Source organism: Bombus pascuorum, chromosome 5 (genome assembly GCF_905332965.1).
Source record: "Bombus pascuorum chromosome 5, iyBomPasc1.1, whole genome shotgun sequence".
Classification (NCBI taxonomy): domain Eukaryota; kingdom Metazoa; phylum Arthropoda; class Insecta; order Hymenoptera; family Apidae; genus Bombus; species Bombus pascuorum.
Window position 1 is genome coordinate 8,021,072 of NC_083492.1, and position 19,896 is coordinate 8,040,967.

The window sequence follows — 19,896 nt, forward strand, 5'->3', positions numbered from 1 at the left end:
CAGCTGGTGAACAGAAACTATTAAGCGACTTTCTCCGCCGATCGGAAATCATTAGACCAACGGCAATTTAGTGATACGTCGACGTTCGATGATGAATCGATGTTCAGACGCTGATCTATACCGCCAGCCGCGAGCTTTCCGTCACGACTCGCGGTCCATTAATATCCGTACGAAATCGCTCGATGGATACTAATGACCGATCCTACCGAATTCGATCGGTCGAGTCTTGTGTCTGCTTTGTTTCATCTGCTGATTGTTGACGTTTTGTTTCGGTTTGTTCGGGTAAAAGCATTATTCGGTCGATTCGATGCGAAGGAAGGACGCGACGCGGTGGAGATTTCGCTTGTAGGAAATTCGAGCAATTTGGGAAATTTGAAAAGTTCCTTGTTATTTATTTATTTATTTATTTGTCTACTATAATTCTTGAGTTGCAATTTAGAATGGCTTCTGATTTACATTCTACTTGTTTACAATATGTGTCTTTTGGTTACGACTAATAAGCTTACTTATATTTTAACCTATTGTTAAATTATTGTTCCTAACTCTGTTACATACTGCTCCGCTGAAACTTAGTACATCATGTGCACATAATGGCACTTTTACTTTGGTATTTACATCGTTGCACGCGATTCGTAAAACGGAAAATGTCGCGCATCTATTATTTCCTTACAGAAAGAAAGAAACTTTTCGGACGACCTAATATACGTTTGTCACGGCACACGCTTCTCAAAGTGCTCGTAACAATTTAGAAAGCGGAATTCCGCTTAAAATTTACAGTGCGGACTCGTTGAAAACCTGAAACATATTGCAATCAAAGAATCAAAGTTTTTCAATTTTCTCACTTATGGAAATTTTCTCGCTTGTACTAGCGCGCTCTTCGATTATTCCGCGTGCAACCGCAGTCGCATTGTCACAGTGAAAGAGTATCGTTCCGGTTCGCGCGGTAGATACGATCGTGTCGGCGTATACGAACCGAGTCGCCTCGGTCGTTTCTGTCGTTGGTACAGCGGAGGTACGCCATTAAGCTGGAATTCAGGTGTATTAACGATGCCGGTTACTCGCGACAGGTACGTATCGAGCGACGATGGCCACCCGGTAGCGCTAATGGCGCGCCGCGGAGGGAACCGTTCGTTAGAGGCATTTTATTTTGCCTATCGTACGCTTTGTACGACCGTTTATGCTCCCTGTCACCGTCTCTGCCCTCCTTCCGCGGCTCTGCCTTCTGGGAAATCCCTGTTCGCGATTGCGTTTCGATGTCAGCCACTTTGCAAACGATAAGATGCATTCCGATTTTTCTATCGTTCGTCGTTCCTCCGTCTTCCCTTTCTTCCTTCTTCTTCTTCCTCTGCGCTCGATGAAATTGTCACATGAAATAAAAAAAAAAAGAAGTCGAAGATGAAAATGAAAAGAGAGAGAATTTATTCGTTAACACCTTGTTTACACTAATGACAGTTTACTTCCGAACTGCAGCCGTGACTTTCCAAGACCAAAGCTCTTACAACTCTACTTTCTATCGGATCCGATTCTTTTTCCTTTGTCACCCCTCAATATCCTCACTATCCACGCGTTTGTTAGGCGTCCGCGACCGTTGCCACACATGCCATCTTCTCGAACATTCTCGAACATTTTCTTTTTTTTTTATAGTTTATTTTGGTTTTTTACAATTTGTCCTGAAGGACATTTGGTAAAGTGTTATATCTCATTGGTAATAAAAAAAAAAATAAAATAAAAATAAATATAGCATGTGGGTGGCTACTCCCAGCGGGGTGCCAACTTCGTGTTTTCTAAATTATATGTTTTGTGTCTCGAACATTTGGCGGAATAATTGGGATATTGATGGCTCATTAGGCACTTCGCTTCGGCGGTATAATTGTCGCCGAGTGCCGCCACATCTTTATCTCCGCCATCAGCCCATCGGTTTTATAGTGTGCCGGTCGTGACAAAATCATCCCCTTATCTGGTACTGGTCTAGATAACAACGCGATAAAGGCGGATAATCAGCGAATTGTAGCGGCATATGCGTCTTAGGACGTCGCGATACGAAGATGCCTCACGTAGTTGTTTTGCCACACAGGATTAACACTGTACGACGCACATATGTAATAAACAAACTCTGGACAAAGCAATTTCGCGGCTACGTGCAATCTACCACGGCGACAAGTTCAAACCCTTCGGTACCTCGACTAGTATAAAATAGACGACCAAGTTCTCCACGAAGTAGTAGTGCGAACGAATATCAGTATCGAGCCAGTAACTCGGTTAGTCATAGCGAACGACGCTTGCGATTAATTTTGTATTCTACTCGTCTCATTATTGATTTAACCAACAACACGTTACACCGTCTGTTACGTCGCGTGAGAAGGTCCGTGCGACGTCCCTCATGGTCTGGCCGCCAAGGCCTACACATAGTTACACTGGCTCGCGATAAGCCTAAGGAACCACCATAAACCGAATCTTTTTAGCTTAATCTCTATTCATATAAGTATTTTCGCTATGGTCACTTTGCACGATTTTCATTGCCAACTACGAGTATTAGGACACCTATATACTCGTTACGATTATCGGAAAACTCTATCAAATTTTATCTTCTTTAATGTTTTATATGGTAGCGTACATGTGACACGAGCGAACCAATCGACTTGTAATAAACTGATAGAAAAGAAGTAGGCGCGGTCGTCGAAGCGCTCGGTTTAGATTAACATGGCAAAGTGCAACTAGCAAATTCTACTTTATGTACATTATGAAGTATGCTTTACGTTACAGAGTACATATTATAACGTGAATTAAATGTCACACGTATGTAATGAAATAATTTAAAAAACGAGAGAAATGGGAAGCTTTTAATTCGTCGCAGACGAATAGATGGATCTCGTAAACGCGTCTTTTAAAAAATTCTCCTCCGTTATACATCTACGATCCTTTTCAAGGAAAATCTCATCGATAATAAAGTGGCATTAAAATCGTAATTTTATTAGAGTCTCGCTGTACGAATAATTGAGCCCGTCTGAGAAACTGGATACGTTTGTATCGACACGAAAGGATGAACGAATCAGGGACATTAAATCGAGCGATACCCTGACTCTGTTTCAGGTGGTTCTGCCACTTCGACGACGATAATTACGTGAACGTGCCACGCCTGCTGAAGCTTCTGGATAACTACAATCCACGGGAGGATTGGTACCTGGGAAGGCCCTCGATACCCGCACCCTTGGAGATCATCAGACAGGGCCCGGAACCTTCCAAGCGGCCGGTGAGTTTTTAAATTCGCCGAACAGAGATGGAGCGAGCGAGTGAGAGAAAGAGAGAGACTTCTAAATGAAACCAGTTTTCCCCTCGTGGCGTCTCGTTTTTGCGATTTCCAGAAAGACAGGGTGGGCCATCATTAACGATCGAGTACCGTCGCGTCATCGTTGGTACTCGAACAACGATTTCTGTTACCGTTCGAACCGGGCCAACCCACTTTTAACCGATGGAAATCGACCTTCGAGTGGCTACGATCGATCAGCGGCTGTCTCGCGGATTAATCGGCCGGTTTCTTGCGGCGTACACGGTTTTCTCGTAAAACGGAAGTCGCAGGTGTTACTTGGAAGCTTGGCCGTTGGCTACGAAGTACAAACGAACCGAACGAGTTCTTGTCGATCCTTTTTGCCGGAGTGTTGCTCCGTAACCGTGGAATTTCTTCCATTTTCGTCGTGACAGTAAGTCACGGTCTCCAAGGGATCAGCTCCATCCGGCTTGGGTGACGGTCAATGGAGACGGTAATGAGCAGCGTTTCGTTTTTTACCGGCGGTCGTAGGCTACAGGCGTGAAAGTCGCTTTTTCGTACGTCGCGGGAGGTCTCTAGGACGAGCACAGGATGCTGTGCAAGGCCGAGCGAAATACGAGGGGAAAGTGGAGAAAAGTTGGAGCGGAAGATTGACGCGATGCCAAGCAAATATCGGAAATTGGCGGATAAAGAATTTAACGCGCGGAGAAATTTAAACGTCGTAAAGTCGGTGGAAATTGCGGTGAAAAATGTTCGACGTATATGGAAATTGGGGAGTAAAAGGTTTGGCGCGAGCAACGATAAGAGAAGTGGAAAAATTGCGGTGAAAAATATTTTACGCGCAGGCCAATTATTGGGAAAAAAATACGTCAGCCGGTGAGAGATTCTGTTGCGCTTTTTTTTTTGCTCGGACGCGGAAGGAAGCGAATTACGGTCACTATCCTCCGGTCTTATCGAATTTATGCATCTGGGAGAAAGCAGCCGCTACCTGCATCCGTATTTTCCAGTTTACGAGCTTAAACCGAATCCATGGTTGTTGCCTCGCCTCGGGGGGTGAGTTTGACGAAGGAGAGAAGCGTCAGCCGGCGACCATTTTTTCTCCTTTTCCATACTTATTCCGCCCTTTGTATACGTTTTCCATCTGGGAATCAGTTCGCCGGACAAACTAGCCAAATTTCTTTCCTTCAAAAAGTTTCTTTAGGAACACGCTTGTGCGTGAGGTATCCTCGATTAAACCGATCAAAATTATCGTACAAAATCCTTCTACTATTTTCTTCTTTTTCTCGTTTCAACAATTTTTCACACATCTCGATTCTTCTGGTTCGAGTCACGTAATACGGAATTCTTTTTATTTCTCTTCTTGTCCATTACAATAATTTTTTGCAGATCTCCGATAGGCCTTGTCGTTCGAGTCACGTAATACGGAGATCTTTTTATTTCTTTTCTCGTCTGCTTCAATAATTTTTCATAGATTTCGAGTTTATTCGTTCGAATCAACAAATTCAGAATTTCTTACTATTTCTTTCTTTTCTGTTTTTCGATAAATTTTCCCATATTTTGAGATTCTATCGGTTCGAGTCAGCCACGACACGTTATGTGTATTACGTTGCAAAATGATTTTACGTTGCAAGTAGCTTTTTATCGGTGGATCTCGTCGTGCCTAACCGTGAAATCGTAATTTTCTTCGCAAGAATCTTCTCGTATCAAGGAGTAGTCAATTTTCCGGGTTTTTGACACGGCTCTCTTACCTTTTCCCTTTCTCGTTCGGAGCAATTGCTCGAAAAGTTTCAAACGATGAGACAGTGAGTCGCTCGCGACTGCTCTTCAACTTTGAGCTCCCGCTGCGCTTCTCGTTGCAAACCACCTGCGTTGTATACGAATTCGTTTAGCAGTTTCTTTTTCACTGATATCGAGACTGTAATTATTTTTCAAAGCCACTGTTAAAAGAGGATAGTGTTGTTTTCTGATTTAAAACATCGCGATTAAATACGCTCCGAGTATCACGTATATTCTGTTACACGAGTTTTGTGGGAGTATCTCGAAAGAGAATCAAGAATCCTTTCTGCTATTTAATACACGAAATATTCTCGATTCAAAGAGAATTTTTCCGAACATTAAAGAAAATTTCCTACCACTGAACAAAAGAAATATTCTTGATTCGGAGGAAATCTGTTTGAACATCGAAGAAAATTTTCCATCGTAAAGTAAACGAAATATCCTCTATTCGCAGATAATTTTTCCGAACATTAAAGAAAATTTGCTACCACTGAACAAACGAAATATCCTTGATCCGAAGGAAATCTGTTTGAACATCGAAGAAAATTTTCCATCGTAAAGTAAACGAAATATCCTCTATTCGCAGATAATTTTTCCGAACATTAAAGAAAATTTGCTACCACTGAACAAACGAAATATTCTTGATTCGGAGGAAATCTGTTTGAACATCGAAGAAAATTTTCCATCGTAAAGTAAACGAAATATCCTCTATTCGCAGATAATTTTTCCGAACATTAAAGAAAATTTGCTACCACTGAACAAACGAAATATTCTTGATCCGAGGGAAATCGGTTTGAACATCGAAGAAAATTTTCCATCGTAAAGTAAACGAAATATCCTCTATTCGCAGAGAATTTTTCCGAACATTAAAGAAAATTTCCTACCATTGAACAAACGAAATATTCTTGATTCGAAGGAAATCTGTTTGAACGTAGAAGAAAATGACATGCTACCAAATACGCAAGATATTCTTCGTCCGAAGGTAACTTTCTTGGACAGCAAAGAGCATTTCCTCCTACGTTGAATACTCGAAATATCTTCGATTCGACGAAAGCCCTTTCGAATACCAAGGAAAATTTCCTCCCATCAACCACACGAAACAACAATTATCCGATGGAAATCTTGATCTGAAAAGTTTTAGCCACGAAACACGCTAAACACTGTGGATTCTCGATGCGATCGAGAGAGCACTTCTCGAGTATCACGCGTCTCGAGTGGCTTGACGCTTAACTTCGAGGCACAAAGTTCTCGGCATCGCGATCAAAAATCGATAAAAGGCCTGTCTTACCAGCGGACTCACGAGATACAAGATGCGATTTGGATTCCGCGAGATATGATCGGCGGAGGTCCCGGCAGCAGACAGGTAAAACGGGCCCCGTGATCTTATCCGACGACAGTGTCATGCTATAAGCCCATTAATCCTTTTTCCCTTGCCGAAAAAAAGAAACGAGCAGCGAGGAGGAAGCGGAGGAGTGAGAGATCGAGGGGCAGGGGTTGAGAAATAAAAGGATCAACGTTGTCAGACGTTGCGGTGGCCCATCGACGGGGCTGCGTCCTGGAAAAAACTTCTCTCCTACATTTATCATCCGCTTAGACAAATTAATAACGGCTTTGATCCGTCTGTCGCTGCCACGACGAGTCTCCGGGACGTCGCTTGTCTTCCGTGACGACCAAAGAAGCAGGAAATCGTTTGTAAGGAACAGGAAAGCGAGGCTTTCTCTTCGAATCTCGAGATGCTTGATATTTTACATGGATAGAGCGAGTTTCGTTCGATGTAACTAGTTTTTTTCTCATTCTCTGCTTTCCGTTCCACACTTACACGAATGCAGGTTCCTTCCTGGACATTCGGTAGAAGAAGAAAAAAAAGAAAAAAATGAAAAGAAAAGAAAGAAGAAAAAAATAATTATTTTAATTCCATTCGATGTAACTTTGATTTAAAACCACGCTTGAAGCAACATCCAGCAACGTCGAAAAAAATCGCTGTTGCTTCAGCGTGCACCAAATGTTCCTATATATCGCTGTTGGAAATGTTTTGCAGCGTGTAGCAACAAGAGACGATGAGAAGCAAGAAAAAGAACAGTTGTTCGTTGTTGTTTCACAGCAGCCCCTACGTTTTACCATAATTATCGAGTGGTTGCATAAATTTGGAACTTTTCGTTGAAAATAGATTCAAACCGGAAACGATACATTTTTGCCGTGGTAGTCAAAGAAACAGAACCTCAACAGAGATTCCTGTAGCCCCGTAAATCCTTGTACCTTTAAGCTTTCCACGACTACATAAATCATGTCTATAGTCTATTTATTAGGTTGTTGGAAAAGTGTCTTTCTTTTACAGACACGTCTTTTACAACAACGCATCTTTATACAAACACGAAACCTAATCTGTCGAACGTTGTGATCTTTATCTCGATAGAGCAAAATGGATCATACGTAATTCGACAAAATAATATAAAACGAAAGAAACTTTTCGAACGACCTAATACTTATTGTACGATAATCTAACGTTTCGAAAGAGTCAGACCGAATCGCGGATGAATGTGCCTCCGAGAGCGAATATTTGACGGTAGCTGGTAAAACGGAAACAAAATCGAAACCGGTAGTCTTCGGGTGAAACGATAAATCTTACGAGAGTCAGAGGACTCGTTTCTACCTCCGCAGTAGAGGAGATTAAACGTTTCTTATAAGGACCGATCGGAGCCATTCATCAACCGTCGCGTCGGTTAGATATCTCTCTTTCTCTGATTTCTACTCGAGTCTTCGGCTCGTTAAGCCCTAATCGCTCCACTCTTTTCATTTTCCCAAACCTCACCCTTTCGACGACCAACTTTTGACCGTTTGTTCGTTATCCGTGTCCGACCGCCAGCAATAAACGTTCGTCGTATATTTGCGTTGGTAATTAGAACGTCCATAGGATTATTTTATTCTTGAATTATGGACAAGAAAGGTACGAAGCGACCGTGGAAAAAACCGCAGTATCCGCGAGAAAGTGTGAAACGAGATTTTTTAGTAGCTTTGTATGGGAAGGTCCCGCGATAAGTCGGATTTCTCGCCTTTTAGAGACCAACTGCTTTAATATTCGATATCGTTCGATGTTTGCACTGAGGTTTCTTTGTCAGCTTCTTGAACGTTTAAAAAATATTAGCATTTTTACGATGACTACTACACGAGTTACGTTACGAACGTTTCTTATGGAAATATATTTATAGAGTATACTGTTCGTTAGTCATAGTATTATTATTTATTCTTGTTTGTTATTTATGGTGCTTCGCATTTTTCTCCTATGTGCTACGTAGTCAGCAAGCAGGTAAAAATCAGAAAATCGAAGCTATCGTACTTTGTTGTTATTTCTGTATTCAGAGGTAGGATCATAACAGCTATTATTTTATTCTTTGGATAAATCTATCGCACTGTTCTGAGCCGAAAAACCTCTATTGCACTTTCTTACATGGGACAAAAACAAAAGAACATCTTAAACCTATCGATTAGATCTATCGATTGTATCTAGAAATACCTTCTAACTATTATTTATTGTAACTAGCGCATCTGCATGTGGATGGCAGCGCGAACTCACGTTGTCATTTCCAACACATTTCTTTATTTAACGAAAGATCTTTTGCTCCATACTTAACAAACACAAAGTTATTGTATTTCTTCTGCGATCATGCGTTTTCGTATCGTTGCGAACTTTCACGTCCTGGTTCGATCTCCGCAAAAGGGTAGCGAAACGTCCTGATGTACTCTGCTCGAGAAGCTAGCATTGAATTAATTAGACTAAACGTAATCTCGTTGGATCGCAGTTTCGCATTAGCTATTTCAGCTTTCTCCAAGAAAAAAAAAAAAAAAAAAAAAAAGACTCGACTCTATCCAAGATTCTAGGATACAATTTTCGCTTACTCCGCTCATTCTTCATCCTCCTGTTTTCTATCATGGAACACTTTTTAAGCTCGCTCGCAAACTGCCGAGAAATAAATCTAACACAATTTTCATACTTGAGGTCATCGATTTACCTTCGATAAAGTACGGTTTCTAGAAGGAAGAGACTATTACGTAAGGTTTTGCACGGAAGATGAGAACGGGGATAGACGTGTCTCGTCGTTTTATTCTGCTTTTATCGCCAACATATTTGGAGAAGATGGGACCGCGGGCCCGTTTCCAGTGAATGGACATTGTTCGGCGGACACTGCCAGTATAAAGGGATCATCCTCCTCTCTCTCTCTTTCTCTCTCTCTCTCTCTTTCTCCAATGGTATTCCGCGTTTTTCAACCCTGTTCCTCCTCTTCATTCAGCCTTCTTACGATCCAGTCGAACCAGTATCGTTGTATGAACGAAGAACCCTCTATGAAAGTCGATCGAGCAGCCGAGGTCGGCTATCGATATGTCGCGTGGTAACCCACTTACAGCTCACGAAAGTAGCATAAGACACTTCTGTAAACTCGTTATCGACATAGAAATCGGAGAATTAAATTTGAAAATGTATATGGAAAGTACGAGATATTTGGTACGAGTATGCACAGGCTGACGAAATTATTCCAACACCTGTGCGTACGTACTTTTTACGAATATATTATGCACCTTATACGAAAGATTTTCAATTCATTAGCATTTTTACGAGACTCGACTGTTACGGTTTTATTGGTCAAGCTTGGGACAAATTTGGAAAAAAAATGTATAGTTGTTTTGTAGAGGTCATAAGAGTATTTAAACAGTGGATTATCCATTTACTAGGTATACGTTTGCAATAAATATAATGTAACTTTTATTGTAGTATCGTAACTACTATAATTAGTTTATTAATGATAAGTAGATTAAACAGACGTTGATCGAACAGAAAACAATGGTTATTAAACATGAACTAGTCGCAGCAAACGTATAATAATTAACACAACTAAACAATTAATTAGCGATCCTCGTCAACGTAATCCGCACTCTCTGACTTCTCAACTCGTACTCCTGTTAATTCGTTTATTGTTCCCTAGCAACCCCTTCTCTTTTGTCTTAGCCTCACTACGTACATGCTCAGCAACCGTTTGTTTATAAATCGCACAACACCCCCCAGACCCCTCGTCCATGATACTACACTATATACAGGCTAAAATAAATAAATACGTAGATTCGTATACATTTTCAGAGGAATATCTCATTTTACCGATATAATCATGACAATCGCGTCTGAAAAATTGAAATTAACGGGCTAATGGAATTTCAAAATATTTTCTACAACGCACACGATATGCACAAATTTTCTACGATAAATGTTGCGATGATACGTTCTCTATGATAAATCTAGGATAAACGCTTTCGTGAATCATTAAAATCCTCGTAGCTTGCGCGAACACCGTGTTTCGATCATTTTTTGCCCTTTTCTCTTACACGAGTAGACTACTCTGGCAGTATCCGTTTTATTAAAACTGCAAGGGATCGTTGGTGGAGATTGGCTCTACTCGCGATTCCAGACCTGTAATTTAGCTTCACAGGCCGAGAAAGATGTTTCGCAGGAATCAACGAATTCTGGAACGATTCCAGTGGTCTTACGATCGTTAGCGTCATTACGGTGGACCTGGCGAGTTTATGGGGGAATTTTGAGTATTATAAAGAAAGCCAACACGTCGTATAATTTTCTTAGAGATTCGTCGAAGAGAACTGGGTCAAGTTGTGCCTCGATTCTTCGAAACCATCGTTCTTCGCGTATAATTCGAGAAATAAGATAACACAGACTGCTTAATAACAGCAAGACGAATCTCGTTCTCGGCATTGTCACGAATGTTCCCGTTTTCCGCTATTCCGCTCGCATTCTCGCTAACATTCCGCGGAATTCATCAATGTGTTTCTACCATTCCGGAACTCGCGATGCCGCGGATTAGGAAGCTTCACAGATCTACACGTAGACGTATGACGAAGAGATTTGCAGATGCTTTCGTATTTCCACTTCAACGTGGTAGTTAATCTCGTAGCCACGGGCGATTTTCGTATTTTTCTTTTTTTTTTTTTTTTTGCACAAAATCGTGGACGAAATTTATACCCTGTATAAGTTTATCATAAGAGGAGGGTCTTGATGCAATGGAAAAAACGCGACGCGATAATAGTGCGGCGTGTTCGCGATTTCGTAGAGAAAAATACGAAAATCGCCGGCGGCTGGAGGGTTTGCTTCGTAGCAACGAATTCCGAAATGATGAAAGGCGAGGTCCTTGCTTTAAGGCTGTGCACGCGTCAACGACAATTTGTCGGGCGACAGTTTCGTTTACGAAAAGAGCATTGGTACGTTCATATGTGAACGTGCGCGCAATTCGCGACAGGAATGCAAGATGACTTTTTTTTCTTTGCTTCTGTAAGGAAGTAATAAATCAATAAATATACAAATATTCTGTCATTATGTATTTTTTAAAGACCAGTCATTTTCACTGATTTTGGTAGAAATAGCTTGCATTAACTATCGGTAGTTCTAGTATTAAGAGCTATGTTTCTCGTTCCTCGTGCAACGAAGAACGTTTATTCACATATTTTCAGACCGCTTTTTAGCTTAATCAAACACATAGGTAAGTTTTATAATTAATTTCTTGTATATCGTCAACGAATACTAATTATCGTTAACGTTAACAATCGACAATGGTCGAAGAACGTAACCAGAAAAAATCATTAACGTCGATAGCGAAAAAAATCATTAACATTGGTTAACGAAAAGCAAAATAAAATTCAGCTCTTCGATAACGGTTACTGGTGATCGGAACAATTAAAAACGAATATTTTTCAATCGTTTGATTTTTTGCGAAATTTCTCTAACACTTATTGATAATTGGCTTGCACTGAAATAAAAATTAATTTTTTCCAAATTATCTTCTCTTTTTAAAAAATATCCAAGATAACTGTTATCCTGGATCTCTGATATTTCGATTTATGGCGGCTCTTAGGGCAACGTATTATATATAAAATTCACGAGGCAGTGAACGTATTAAAGATAGAAATAGGTGCGCACGGGATTTCTCGGGGATTTAGTCGTGGACGGGACGATACATACGAGCGAAAGATGGGCTAGGTCGCGTTGCTTTCTGCAGGAACACCATCGACCTATCCGCCGACCCCCCATGGGTGTGGTACCATCTTCCAGCCAAGATTATGGTCTCGGTATGGTGGACGTTACTCCCTGGGGCCTTCGCGTACTCGTATATTATATTTGCCCGAGAAATACTTACCTTACCCTTCTCCTCCTCTAACCTATTCCTCGTCCGACCGCTCTCTCTTCCTCTCTCTCTCTCTTCCATCTTCTTTCGGTCGAGTTTCCTCCTTGTTCTCACTATCTTCAGAACCTCTTCGCGGACCTAGAGGCTGTGCACGTGCACCGCAAGAAGAGCTTGGAGCGGTTGGACGAGTGAATGAGCGTTCATGGCGAGGGTGGAGATCTCTTAGTCATGCCGGAGTTTGGTTTCGAAGCTGTTTTTAGCTTCGCTTATTTATGGTTCAACCCACTTAAACGTTGAAATGAAAGTTATGTACGCGTCGATTGTTTCGCGATCATCCCAATTTGTGAACATTAGGACATTAACGGGAACAGCTAGACTAAAGCGAGGAAGTCTCGAGCATCAGGATAAGGAGATAGATAATTATTGTCTAAATCGTTGTATTCTGAATTTACCGTTTCATTATACTGTCAAAGGATTTCAATCTTCGAGGATCGTCACATGGTTTGACGTTTACCGTGGCTACAAAAATCATCTGTTGTAACATCAACATCGGTTACTTGATCGAGTCGGTAATTATGTTTTTTAAATTTATCTCGCGGTTTATCGTTATTTATGTGATCCTCCTGCGATGAACGAGCTCGTGGAAGTTAGTCATTCGTCTGCTAAAAATTGGACATTAATCGTCTACTTATATAACGAAAATAAGAAATTAATAGAAAGCGTAGTTCGATCAATGTAGCTTCTGAGAGAGTCGATTCATCACGTTGCCCCATTCGCATCGTTACCTTGCACGATTGCAAAATCGATTAATCGTTTCCTTGATATTTTAAACGAAATTATCACGTCTTGTACGAGACTTAACGCTTATGAAAGGCTATACTATGTTTGCTGGAATCGGGCCAATCGGTCCCCCTAGAGCGGCGATAATCGAAGACTCGAGTGGACAGAGAATGCGGTGGTCCGATAATCACCGCGACTTTTGTTATTGCACGGGGATTTAAATTAGCCCCGGGTATACGTGTCTTCGCCGGGCAATCGCTCGGTGCCTATTATATCGTTAGACCAGAAATTCTCGACGTTCAATTACCCGCCGTCAAATCGACCGGTGATTACGAAACACTGGCCCTTGTGTGCTCGCGCATGCACATGCGCACGTATAGCCGTACGATCTAGAAAATCGTGCAATCACAGCGCTGACAACTAGATGCACGGCCCCGTCTTTTTTCTTCGACGTCCCTCCAAGGGGATAATTAGCCCCGTTACACCGAGTTATCTCGTGCAACTGAGAGGAACAGTCGAGTTTCAAGAATTTTCAAATCAAGGTAGGTTAGTTCAGCGCGATCGAATTTGCGAATTCAAATTAATAACGATCGATTTGGCAGCTCTCAAATTTAGAGCGACTCGACTCAGCGCGCTCAAGTTTGAAAGCGCAAAATTTCAAGGCTCTGGTCTGGAATTTCCAAATTTAGAGTGATCGTAACTTGAATTAAGGACGCTAGAATTTGGAATTTTCGAACTTTAGGCGATCCAATTTAGCGCGCTGAAGCTGGCGAGCTCAACTTCTCAACGCTAAAATTTGGGACTCTCAAATTTAGAGCGACTCGACTCAGCGCGCTCAAATTTGAAAGCGCAAAATTTCAAGGCTCGGATTTGGAATTTCCAAATTTAGAGTGATCGTAACTTGAATTAAGGACGCTAGAATTTGGAATTTTCGAACTTTAGGCGATCCAATCTAACGCGCTCAAGCTCGCGAGCTCAACTTCTCAACGCTAAAATTTGGGACTCTCAAATTTAGAGCGACTCGACTCAGCGTGCCCAAGTTTGAAAGCACAAAATTTCAAGGCTCTGGTCTGGAATTTCCAAATTTAGAGCGAACGTAGCTCGAATTAAGGACGCTAAAATTTGGAATTTTCGAATTTCAGGCGATCCAACTTAGCGCGCTGAAGCTCGCGAGCTGAAATTCTCAACGCTAAAATTTGGAACTCTCAAATTTAGAGCGACTTCGACTCAGCGCGCTCAAGTTTGAAAGAACAGATCTTCGACGCTCAAACTTGAGATTTTCAAACGTACGTTGGTCCAATTTAAACCGTTGAAGCTTGGGACCTGGAATTTGCAAATTTGCTCACATTTAGGATACTCGATTTGAACACAAGCTAATCTCGATACTCGAGAGTCTAAATTCATCGAAAAGTAGGGCTTCTGATTTCATTCTGGAGTACTTTTTGACCCGATCTAACGGAACAGAGAGACAGCCACAAGACACATCGACTGGGAACCTCTTCTCTCTATCCAACGTCCATCCGAACGTCGATCCGACGATCGGATCGGTTGGCTTACGTTCTTTCGCCGCCGGTGTAATTACGGCTGCATTGGCCAGGGGATATTGCAGCCACCACGCCCCCGGTGAAAGGGTGATCGAAACGAAACGGAGTAGCAACATGGAAAAAGATAGAGAAGCAGCAAGTGCACGGAGTCGGTTCGCGGCCACCGGTGATTTCAGTCGGCCGGTAGGCCGATCCAGCCTCGGGATAACCTGCCGATGAACCGTAAACCAGGAACTTATTACCGAGCCGTGTAGCTCGCTTGCTCGCGCTCCAGCTCGCCGATGCTTTATTATTACGACTACCAGCAGCGTGTGTGCAACTGCACAGTTTGCACGTGTTACTAGAATCCCGAACTACACGCCACGTACTTCTGTATATCTAGAAGAAGAGGGCTGATCGAACTTATTCGAACGACGATGAGTTCTGCCTCGTGGCTCTTGGATCCTACGGTTTTTTTTTTATTGGGGATTATATATATAGAGAGCGAGCAAGCGAGAGAGAGAGAGAGAGAGAGAGAGAGAGAGAAGACAGGTTTGAGATTGGTTTGTTAATCGATGGCTCGAGATGGCTCGTGATCCGTGTTGATGTAAATATCAACGTGTTCTCTCGCGTGAAACGATTTGCAACGAAGAATGGAGGTTTAGTCAGTTGATGCTCTGTTGGACGACGAGATATTGGAACGCAGCGCTGCTGAGATGCGTTTGGATACGAAGAAATTACTGCAAATACGCAGAGATATACTTGAAATAGAACTTTTCTATATAATATCGGATTTTGATTTCATCTCAGATAACGTAAGCTATCATTACGTAACTCGAGCGACGCGGGTAGATTCGTTGCCTGAATGTAAACTGAGCAGAATTATAGGAAGATGTAACAAGAAGGAAAGGTAGAAAAATGTTGTCCTGTCATAACGTTGAAAATAGAAAATAGGCTCTATCGGAGATGCGACAAACGATGAAAAATATCCTACACTTTCGTCGGTATTTTCATGCTCACAGTTTTCTTTTCTACGAGGATATCACTTGTACTCGTCGAGAGGAAATTTCGTTCGACGTTAACATCCTCGGATTGCAATTATCATAATTCAGTAGTCTCTGTATATTACTTCATTTCCGAGAGTCAGCTTCTTGTTCGTTTTATCAGTTGTCACCCGTTCGAACAACCCCGCCACAGAATTATTCGAATCGCGTTCTCGTCTCTGATATTTCCTCTCGCTGAATCTAAATCTACCTACAATATCTTCGTTTTCTTCCTTATTACGTACGTTATGGACCAATGGTGTATCGTAACGTACAAGTTTGATCGCTCCGTTGAAGCTTAGGTGACTCGAATAATCCTGTCCGACCATATAGTTAGAAATCGATGTTTCTCGCAAAAGTTGCCGAGCAAACTGGTATTTATCGCGTTGCGAGCGGAGTGTACGTTTTCTTGCGATGAAAGCTTCTTGCAAGCGTTATTATCCATATCGCTGGAATCGTTGGTTTTGCCGTTGAATTTACCCGTGTCCCGGCATAGCAATGCGAGCCAGAGAATTATGCCGCTGCATTAGCTGCAAGCGGGTTTATTACTCTCGAGTAACGACCGGAGCCAAGCTACGACTAATAATTACGTTCCTATATTTCTTTCCGCGATTCTATACGTCCTATTGTTGCTGCCGGGGCCAATTTTCCTCGGCGTGCCTCGCGAGAACGTTCTTACGTAGACGACCGAGCAATTCCGAGTTTTACAGTTGCAATACTACTCGCCATTAACTGTAGTATTACCTAGTCAAACGACCACGATTTCCTGATTTTCGGCCCTTTTCGATCAGATACCGCAGCCGTGTATGAACCTTTTGTCGGAAATCTATGCGCAGTTAACAACGGCTTGGTTTTATTAATGCAGAATGTTGCAAAAAATGTAACAGGATTAAATATATTAGGGCGGAGAGTCGGCCGACGAGACACGCGAAACAGATCATACGGGTCACCATGTGACGAATCGCTTCTCCTTGTAGATATATCTTTTCGAAGAAAGGAAAAAGGACGCTTAACCACGCGCGGCGCAAATATTTCTTTTCGACAAATTTGTCGGAATTAACGTTGATCTTTAGTAACGTTCGTTCAGACGAATGGTTACACTCGTATACGTTTACATTTTTGATATTTATTTTAATAGCATTTTCGATACTAATTCGCGATAACAGTTCGTTGGAGAAAAATTCATAACTCGCAATACGTAATTCATAACGTTCGTAACTCTTACGAACGTTACCAACGAAATAGAAGATAGGTAGAAACTCGTTTCGTTTTGCATATTTCACGTAACTTTGCATATCACGTGCGTTCTGCGCATCTTTGTACTTTTAAATTTCCAGCAGATATATTCGTAGCCGGTTCGACTCTGATCACTCGATGGAATATTTTTGTACAACGACGTTTCGTCGATCGAACAACTCGAAACAATTCGATCGGAATTTGAATGGCAATCTGGTAATATACTTGTTGGAATACAACGATATTGCGCGCATAGGCACAATACCCTTACACAGACACCCACACAGGCATTTGAACAGGACACTTACACAGTTGTTAATTATATCACTCGCTTATGTACATCAGGTTCTGCAGTTCTGTTTAATAAACACCACCGAATATTATTTCAACATAAACATTGTGTCTTCCACAGATTATTAATCTTATCTTCAAGATGAAATTCTAACAATACTGTAGCTTAGTCGTGAATCGAGTACTTTTCAACACAATCTGTTCCTTGGGATTCTTACTTGAAAAAGAAAAAGAAACGAGGAAGAAAAAAAAAAAAGAAAAGAAAAAAGATCCAAATGGCGAACGAGAAACCACAATCCGAATCTTATTAATCGCTCTGTTATTCAACGTTTGCGAAGCATCTGGCCACGTCACGGACTCGTTAATAGCCGGTTGCGTTCTCGGTTCGACAGGGTCTAAAATCGGAATACCGATCGGCATAGATCGGTGGCCGATCCCTGGGCTAATTAACAGGTGGACGTTTATCGGGGGCCCGTGTCGTAACTTCGTAGGGTGTCGACTAGTTCGGATTTCCGTTTCTCGTCCCCCTTGTGCCACTTCTCTTTCGAGCGTTTAAAGTTTAAACGAGAGCCTGGCTCGTATATCAGCCGGGCCTCGATACGAGAGCTGACGCGGGATTTACTGCTAATAGCACGTCGAATCGGTAATCGGTCGCGTATTAATTAATCAACCGGGCCGTGACAAGATGCGCATTCTTTTTCGGCGGGATCGTTCCTTTGTATCGACGCGGGAGCGAAATGAGACGAGAACGAACCGAGAATAAAATGACGGAGAACGCCTTCCGATCGTTGGGGAACGGAGGAAAATAAACGACTGGTGGATCGAGCCTCGTCGTCCTGTCTATACCGGGTGTCTCGCAAAACAGCGATGCGAAACTCTGAAGTTTCTTATACGCGGCAATTATTATTTACGTTATTTATTTAGAAAATGTTTCCACTAATTACAAACGGATCGAGTTAAATGGAAGATCAAGGGGCCTTCGGGCGATCGATATACAGGCTGTTTCATTTTTATCTCGTCAAATTGTGTCAGCGTGCTGGGCGATTATAAAAGAGAAAAAAATGTACGAATGTTGTAGGATGGTGAATGTTTAACAAACATACTAAAATTATAAACGACTGATTTATTGCTTCGTTTTGCATGGAAACGATCGACGTATGTTAATCGTGTATTTACGAGGATGGAGGTGGCTTTGAAGAAGAACTTCGACGAAGATCAAACAGAAGCGATCAAGATGAAAGGAAAATGCATTAAACATCGAACGAAAGATGACGAAATAAACATGGAGCTTGTACCTCTTCGAAGACAGAATTTCAAGAGAAAATTTCATTTTCTTTTATATCGTAATATGGAATTATGTAAAGTAATTTTATCAATCTTTCTTTCAACATTCTGACAAAATTAAATATCGCAGTTGAGTTTATAATCATTCACGGCTTTTTATTTCTACTTTGCTGGGAATTCTACGCCGTATATAAGATAACTAAGCTTGCCGCGTAAGAAAGAATCAACTGGACGATTTATAAAGATCTACGCTACCGATGAAGCTACCATCAATCGCGACTGCTCTGTAATCCGAGAGAAACGTGTTTCGACGATATCTATCCCTCTGTTGGAAAGTTTCGTCGATTTTCTTGCTCGTTGCGAAAGAAATACGGTGCTGTCCGATTTTTTTAAAGTCCAGTCTCATTCTAAACTGGAGTGAAAGGTTTCATTCTGAGCTGCTCTCCGTTGTCTTCCTACGTTAGCCGTTTATCTAGTTCCGTATATTACGTACTATCGGGTCGCATTCACCCGGTCGTCGAACCATCGACGACGATAAATAAATCTAGACGCGTTTATCGAGAGATCCGGCGCACAAAGCGCAATAAAAATTGATTGCCCGGTCGGTCGAGCTCGTACGACGTCGGATTCGCGATCTAGGATCGGTAACGACGTACGGCGAACGACGAAAAATGATCGGATGGAGTGTTGGATGCCTCGTGTAATGGCTCCATCGTAACCGATCCGGCGATTTCCTCGAAATTGGAGAAATTCCACGGATACCGGTTCCAATTCTTTCGTTTCTTCCCGGTGACATACGATTTATGTTTATACTTCCGCTTCTCCCCTCTACTGCATTCTGCGACGTTGTTGAAAATGCGTACGAATTTTATGCAATTTACGAAACGTCTCGTATATAGCGTCTTCTTTAAAATTCCATGAAATATACTTACTTGGTTATTACCAGCTTAGCTTTTACGTGGAAACGATTCTGTGGGTGCGTACTGAAGCAAATAAAATAAATAAAATAACTTCGCTTCGATGTTGCTCTCATTTTAGCAGCAAAAGAGCTTCGTAGCGTTTTAACCAGTTAGCTGTTACGACTTGTTTGGAAGCTTCGAAAAGCGTGCACCTAAAATGTGTGGCATAAGGTAAGCGATGACGAGTATACTCGTCGAACGCGGAGTATGCGTGGCTGTTGTAATATAGAAGTAAATAGCAATGAAATAATTGACCGGGCTTGTCATAACGGCATAAGATATTGCCAGTTGTTCAGGACGAGTATACTCGTGGATAACAGCTGACTGGTTAAGCAAGTGTTTAGACGTAAAATTGAGACGAGAAGTCGCTCGTGCAATTAACCATCTTCTTCATATTCCATTGGAATTTCAAGTATTTTGCATTGTTAAAATATCATCGAGTTGGAGATGATTTGAAAGAACGCAGCGGGATTCGACTTAGCGTGGTTTAGCTTAGCTTTTCGGTGGAAAAGTGTCGGTTTAAAGAACGCACGCAGTAATCGCGTTGCATTGGACGAAAGTCGA

At 41.8% G+C, this 19,896-nt stretch overlaps 1 protein-coding gene across 1 annotated transcript in view; it reads left to right on the plus strand.

Moving 5' to 3' along the window:
* The window catches only part of LOC132907199 (fringe glycosyltransferase), a 122,759-nt gene that overhangs the window by 52,359 nt on the left and 50,504 nt on the right, over positions 1–19,896 (plus strand). The window contains exon 5 of the mRNA XM_060960055.1: positions 3,091–3,250. Coding sequence (XP_060816038.1) covers positions 3,091–3,250 — 160 coding nt within the window. The remainder of the gene's footprint in view (positions 1–3,090; positions 3,251–19,896) is intronic.